The following is a 6,402-nucleotide window of genomic DNA, read 5'->3' on the forward strand; positions in this document are numbered from 1 at the left end:
ACACGCAGGCACGGGTATTCTTGAGGGCACAAGGGGGAATACAAAATCAACGAGTGACAGGAAATCATGCCCAGTGGAGAGTCAACCATTTGTTATCATCCCGCCACGCTACGAAAGGACGGGTTTACGGCGTGGCGACAATGTCACCGCAGCAGTCTTCGACGGTATTCGAGAAATGGAGGACAATGACTGGACCGGCCACCATAGCGGCGATGGGGACCAAAATGAGGGTATGATGCTGAATCGCATGGAGGCTGTCATGGATGAGGTGGAGAAGTTGCGAAATTTGAACGGGGCATTGACGTTGGAGCTGCAGCTCGCAGAGAAGAAGTTGGTCATCCGCCATGAACGCATTGAAACCCTTAAACACGGTCTGCGGCAAGAGTGTGCGGCAAAACAGGAGCTGCAGCGAACACTGGAAGCTGAACGGGTTTGTCATCAAGCCCAGCTTCAGGACGCACGCAACGATGCTCTTCACTGGCGACAGCTATACGATGATCTGCTTAATAACTCTCACACCCGCAGTAGAAAACATAACGGGAGGCACCGTAATGAACACAGGAGCAGCACACCAACGCTAGAAGCCGCGCTGACGTCACGGGAACCCAGTTCACTTGCAGACTCCCCCGTTGCCATGGGCCATGGGATTATCGTGAAGCCGATTCGCGGTGGGGGACAAAAGGAGTTGAACTGAACTGTGTAATTTCTGTTGGAGGGAGTGTTTTGAAGGCGGGGTGTGAGAGGAGTACTTGAAGCGTAAAGCGAGTGAGCGATTCTGAAAGGCGCCGTTGAAAATCCGTGTGTGTGTGTGTGTGTGTGTGTGTGTGTGTGTGTGTGTGTGTGTGTGTGTGTGTGTGTGTGTGTGTGTGTGTGTGTGTGTCGGTCGCCGTGCATGGCCTGTTTATCACAGAAGTAACTGCAAGAGTTGGTTTGTTATGTCCTTTATGATTTTTTATATTGTTTTCCCTGTTGTTGTTGTTGTGTTCTTTCTATGTTCACTCCCACCCTCTCTCTCTCTCTCTCTCTCTCTTTCTCTTTCCATTTATTTCTCCTTTGGCGTGTGTGTATGTCTGTTTTTGTTATTTATTTTCCTTTCTTCTCCCCCTCAATGGACACGCATGTATTTGTGTTCCTCTTTCCTCTCCTCCATTCTCAGTGAGTAAAAAGAAAAGGGGGGGGGAATTCACCCCGTGTGTCCGTGAGGGTGTACGGCACCGCTTTTAATGCAGCAGACTTTTGTGAGTTTGATTGTGCAAATATTGCTGTTGCAACAGAGATGACAGCATCACGGGCTTGTTTTTTTGTTTGTTTGTTTGTTTTGCTTTTGTGTTGTGTTGCGTTTCCCGCTTCTTTTTTCTTTTCTTTTTTGGAGGTGACATCTAACACACGGACGCATCCAGAACAGTGTGTGTATAATGTGATCTTCGCCAGTTTTATTTTCCTTTGTATTGTTTATTGGTGCGTACTCTGTTGCACCATTATTTTACGCACATGTATATATATATATAGATAGATAGATAGATAGCCATTAAGAAGGTTCCATTGCATGCAAAGTGAAAAAGTAAAGGTAAAAGAAGGATAAAATTGATAAATTGACATCAGCCAGTTTGACGGCAAACGTGCTCTATCTTTTACCTATCATTTGTGTGGATTTTTTTTTTTTTTTTTTTTTTTTTGAGGGGAGGGAAAAAACGGGAGTTTCTATTTAAATAGACACATGTATACATGCAGATAATTAAGTGAACAAATGTGTGTTGTGTGTGTGTAATGCTGCTCATATATATTTATATTTATATTTATTGATTGATTCAACACGGGGTGTACTTGAAACATACGTCTGTACGCCTTGCTTTAATGACATGCACACACGTGTTTGCCGCCGGAGTGCGGAATGAGAGGAGGAGGAGGAGGGGAAGTAACGAAGAAGAAAAAAGAAAAAAAAAAGGTTCATAACACAACATTAAATAAAAGAGAGAAGTAAGTGCATGAATACCCAAGAGAGAGGGAGAGAGGAAGGAAGGAGGGAGGGAGGGAGGGAGAAACACGGACAGATGTAAGGCGGCTGCGTTCATGTGATATTTTATCGTTTTGCATGCGTTGGGAAGTCTTTGGTGTTATTTTTTAGACTCACTCATATCACTCCCTTTTTTTTTTTTTCTTTTCTCTTTTCTCTCTTTTCTCTCTTTTCTCTTTTTTTTTTTGTCGTTTTGTTTGTTTATTTGTTTTTTTCTTCTTTTCTCACGCAGGCGTTAGTAACTTTCTGAAGATGGGGAAAGTTGTTTCTCACTCTTTGTATATTTATATATATGAAGTATTACATGTATACACACATATATATATATATGTGCACACATAAAGAGAGAGAGAGAGAGGGATATGTGTGGGTATACGTGACGGGGAGAAGTTTTAAACATGACGTTATGAAAATGTCTTTCCTGATCTTCCGTGTAACCAAAACAATAATAATAAGAAAACAATAAACTGTCATTGAATGAAGAGAAGAGAAGAGGGGGAAAAAAAAAGAAGTGAAGTATCGGCCTAAAACAAGAAGGGAAAGGGAGTACATGCATTTATATATATATATATATATATTACGCTCTTGTCTTTCCCCACCCGCCCCACCAAATATATATATATATATATTTTTTTTTTACACTCATCCTTATTGGTTTGAAAGAAGTCTTCTTTTTGTGGTGGTCGTGGTTGTTAGTTGAAAGGAGGGAAACACACGGAGGATAGATACGCACTCGCAAGCACACAGACACACAGAAAAGAGGAATTTAAATTTTATGTTGTTTCGCGACTATCGCGTGCATCACGCTGCGCCAGACGGCATTGTCGTGCAGCTCCCGGGCAATGGCGGGTTTGGCAGATTGACGGTTGAGACATTAGGAGGTGATCTCCTTGCGGAGAAACTTCTCAAACGCCTTGCGTCGCGCGAACAGGTGCGGGCCGTGGCAAGGCGCACGCGTGATGCGCAGCAGTATCGTATCCTTAGCATACAACTGCGTGAGCTGTGGAGCGATGTCGCAACGTACCCGCCGCCAGTGGCCACGTTACTCCCCAATTTGTTTCGCAAAAACGTACTTATTGGTCTAGGCACCACCACCATGGCGCGTGTTGTGAAGGCATCCCCTGAGCGTGGTGCGGTGTTGTCGATTGCCGGTGGTCTCACTGCCCTGGCAGCGCTTGAACATGTCGATGCGCATGCCGGTGCGGTGGAGGTGCGCCTGCTGAATTATGACGTTCAGACTGGCGTTGCCAATGTCACCGCACGGACGGAGGTGGTGGAACGCACCCCTAGCGATGTGATCGCCATGCAGACAATTTTCTCAGGTCTGCAGGCAGGTGATGTGGTGCCAGCCACAGTGTTGCTTTCACTCACGGACGATCACTGCGCCATTGTTGAGGTCCCGTGTGGTGCAAGCAGTCTGATTGGGTACTATGTTTACAATTGGCATGGGACCGCCGCGTCCAGTGAGCCACCCGTCGTGGGGGCTTCTATGCAACTCGTGATTGAATTTGTGCCGCACGGATCACTGCTGCAGGAGGTTCTCCCGTTTCTTGTGCTTTCCAACAACCGTACCGTCTTCACTTTGCCGCATTGGCGCAGGGCACCATTGCCACCGGGAATGAAAGGACTCCTTGGTCTTTTTCCCTGGCGTGACCGCAAGAGACAACATTCACTTGGAGGGAAACAGCAGCAGCGGCAGCAGCGACATCCTGAAACTGAGAGCGACGAAAACGATAGCATTGATGATAATGATGGCACCACCGACAAAAATGGAGGTGGGGAACAGAAATTGCGCAAACGAAAAATTGAGGAGGCTATTGATGCATACGAGCGTTCTATGGGAACGGCTGTGCCATCCTCGCCGGATGAGTTCCGGCGGCTACTTATGGCTGCTCCAAACAACAGTTATTTGTGGGTCCAATGGATGGCACATCATGTTGCTCTCCAGCAGCAGGAAGAAACCCGTCTTGTGGCCGAAAAGGCGCTGAGTACCATTGGTGTTCGTGAGACGCAGGAACGTCTGAATGTTTGGGTGGCCTACATGAATCTTGAGAATATTCATGGTACGGTGGAGTCTCTTTCGGCAGTGTTTAAGCGAGCGCTGCAACGTGCTCCTGACCAACTTGTCGTGTATGAACGTCTCGCCGACATCTTTTCCGCCACACGCAAGCCAAATCAACTCCTGGCCCTGTGTCGCACCATGGTGTCCAAGTTTCGCAATGAGCAACGCACGTGGGAGCGACTTGGTAAGGTGCTTATAGACCAGAAAAAACGCGATCAGTTGAGGCGCATGGTAAAAGACATGGGCGGTGCTCTACGTCGTGACGCGTATTCTCTGACGGTTGTGCGCCTTGCCGTCCATGAGTACAAGAGTGGCAGTGTTGAGAATGGTCGTGCGTTATTTGAAGGTCTTGTTGTGCGCATGCCGAAGAAGTCGGATGTGTGGTCGGCGTACTTGGATCAGGAAATGGCTCTCCTTGTGCGCCGTGACGAGTCCGCCGCGGTGCCCCTCGTGCGGGCTTTACTTGAACGTGCAGTTGCCACGAACTTCTCAGCAAAGGTGATGCAGCAGTTCCTCACACGTTTCATGTCATTTGAGCGGGCATACGGCTCACCAGCGGATGTTGAAAAGGTCAAGACCCGTGCGAGAAGTTATGTGGAGGCAAAAATCCATGCGTCAGTGGGGGATGGGGCTGACGGCAGCGTCACCGCCGTTCACGTGAGCGCAAAGAATAATAACGGCAATAAAGCCAAAAAGAACAATTCCGGCGTCACTGACGAAACGGATGAGTAGCGCGCAGAGGAAGTGGGAGTGTGGGGCGGCACGGCGAATAGGCGAAAGCAGAACTCTGCTCTCCTTCTTTTGTGTGTCTGTGTGTGTGTACATCTCTCAGACTCTTCCTGTAACAAACGCAGCGATTAATTATGCAGAAAAATGAAGTAGGAGTAAAAAATATATTTGCCTTTTGTTTTTATTATGTTGTTGTTTTGTTTTGAAAGGGAAGACATGTGGTGGAAGAGATGTCTGCGGAGGAGGGACCAGAGCAAAGAGAATGGATCTCCAGATATATATATTTATACGTGCAAGGAAGGAATGGAAGAGAAATATGGGGTATGGCTTCCACTTTTACCGGTGTAAGGAGTGATCCTACACGCCTCTTCTATCATACAAACTGATAAGACACTCATGTCCCTTTTCAGAGTTTAATGAAAGAAACAAATTCAATACGAAGAGCAATGAGGTGGGAATATCTTTTTATTTCTTATATATATATATATATATATATATATCTTTGTGTTTATGTGTGTGGAGGGGGGAAAGGGATTTTTTTTTTTTTTTTTGAGTCTGTTCTCAGTTGTGCTGCACGTCTTTCTCTTTTTTCTCTGCGTGTTGTTAGCGAAAGAGAAGACGAGGCCACAGTGGTGATATTGCAAAAAAAAAGAAAAAAAAAAAAAGTATTTGCGTTATTTTCGCTGGTGTTGTTTTGACGACATAAATACGGTGAGAAACAAAAAAGAAGAGAGAAAGAGAGAGAAAAAAAAAACGGATCTGCTTGTTTCTGCACGGAGGACAGGCCCAAAAACAAAAATTCTAAGGAAGAAACAAGGAGGCAGGTAGGAGACCATCCGTCGAGTGGCTTGCATTGCACAACAAGGGAAGAACGGCATTATTTATTATTATTATTATTATTATTTATTATTAGCAAAAGGGAAAGGAGATGACTGAACACTTTGACTCTGTCAAGTCAATGATTAATAACCTGCGCTCGGAGGATCCGGAGGAACGGCTGACAAGCATGCGCGGCATTCACCTCATTGCCTCCACTCTTGGACCCGAGCGCACTCGTGACGAGTTATTGCCGTACCTTACCGACTATCTGGACGAGAACGAAGTGGTGTTACGGGTTTTTGCCAATGCATTGGGGACGATGCTGCAAGAAGTGGGTGGTGCCGACCATTTGCAGAGCATTTTGACGCCCCTGGAGTTGTTGAGCAGTTTAGATGAAATTACCGTTCGTGACGAAGCTGTAACGTCGCTGCAGACAATTGGTGGGCAGGTATTTCGTGAGACAGGCGAAGCGGCTGCGCAGGCGCAACGTGATTTTCTTGATTTGGTGCATCGACTTGGCAAAGCAACTACGCAATGTCGATCAAGTGCATCGTACCTTATCGCCACTGCCTACCCTCACGTGTCTACAGCAATTAAAGGGCAGTTAATGAGCCTGTTTATTGAACTTTGTAACGATAAAGAAATTATGGTGCGTCGCGCTGCGTGTATTTCGCTAGGAAAACACATGGTACATGTTTTTGGAAATCGAAGTACTGAGTTGATTAACGCGTTGACTGCTTTCTCACAGGACAAATTTGATGCCGTCCGCCTTCAGACG

The 6,402-nt window shown here is 46.2% G+C and overlaps 3 protein-coding genes across 3 annotated transcripts, besides 20 other annotated features; all 3 read left to right on the forward strand.

The window, feature by feature from the left end:
- On the forward strand, window positions 1-694 carry Tc00.1047053503803.20 (hypothetical protein, conserved; the record flags this gene model as incomplete). Its single annotated transcript, XM_799549.1, has 1 exon — window positions 1-694. A coding segment is annotated over one exon (694 nt), but the record flags the coding sequence as incomplete, so codon positions are not given.
- Window positions 1-2,864: a sequence feature (heterozygous, Esmeraldo-like haplotype).
- Window positions 799-880: a microsatellite.
- Window positions 1,007-1,039: a microsatellite.
- Window positions 1,294-1,319: a microsatellite.
- Window positions 1,498-1,525: a microsatellite.
- Window positions 1,652-1,676: a microsatellite.
- Window positions 1,777-1,801: a sequence feature (AT_rich).
- Window positions 1,998-2,039: a microsatellite.
- Window positions 2,145-2,237: a sequence feature (A-rich).
- Window positions 2,292-2,355: a microsatellite.
- Window positions 2,494-2,531: a sequence feature (CT-rich).
- Window positions 2,572-2,592: a microsatellite.
- Window positions 2,624-2,653: a sequence feature (AT_rich).
- Window positions 2,790-4,808, forward strand: Tc00.1047053503803.10 (rRNA biogenesis protein, putative; the record flags this gene model as incomplete). Its single annotated transcript, XM_799548.1, has 1 exon — window positions 2,790-4,808. One exon carries the CDS (start codon window positions 2,790-2,792, stop codon window positions 4,806-4,808), a length of 2,019 nt encoding a protein of 672 aa, XP_804641.1.
- Window positions 2,865-3,498: a sequence feature (areas merged during assembly that could not be assigned to a particular haplotype. This can correspond to areas where the two haplotypes were merged or to regions with more than two copies in the genome that were merged during assembly.).
- Window positions 3,499-3,718: a sequence feature (heterozygous, non-Esmeraldo-like haplotype).
- Window positions 3,719-4,500: a sequence feature (areas merged during assembly that could not be assigned to a particular haplotype. This can correspond to areas where the two haplotypes were merged or to regions with more than two copies in the genome that were merged during assembly.).
- Window positions 4,501-6,402: a sequence feature (heterozygous, Esmeraldo-like haplotype).
- Window positions 5,279-5,305: a microsatellite.
- Window positions 5,448-5,470: a microsatellite.
- Window positions 5,687-5,717: a microsatellite.
- Window positions 5,734-6,402, forward strand: Tc00.1047053503803.4 (serine/threonine protein phosphatase 2A regulatory subunit, putative; the record flags this gene model as incomplete). The annotated part of the gene is made up of 1 exon (XM_799550.1): window positions 5,734-6,402. A coding segment is annotated over one exon (669 nt), but the record flags the coding sequence as incomplete, so codon positions are not given.

The sequence above is a fragment of the Trypanosoma cruzi genome, genomic scaffold (assembly GCF_000209065.1).
Source record: "Trypanosoma cruzi strain CL Brener 1047053517117 genomic scaffold, whole genome shotgun sequence".
Taxonomy (NCBI): Eukaryota; Euglenozoa; class Kinetoplastea; order Trypanosomatida; family Trypanosomatidae; genus Trypanosoma; species Trypanosoma cruzi.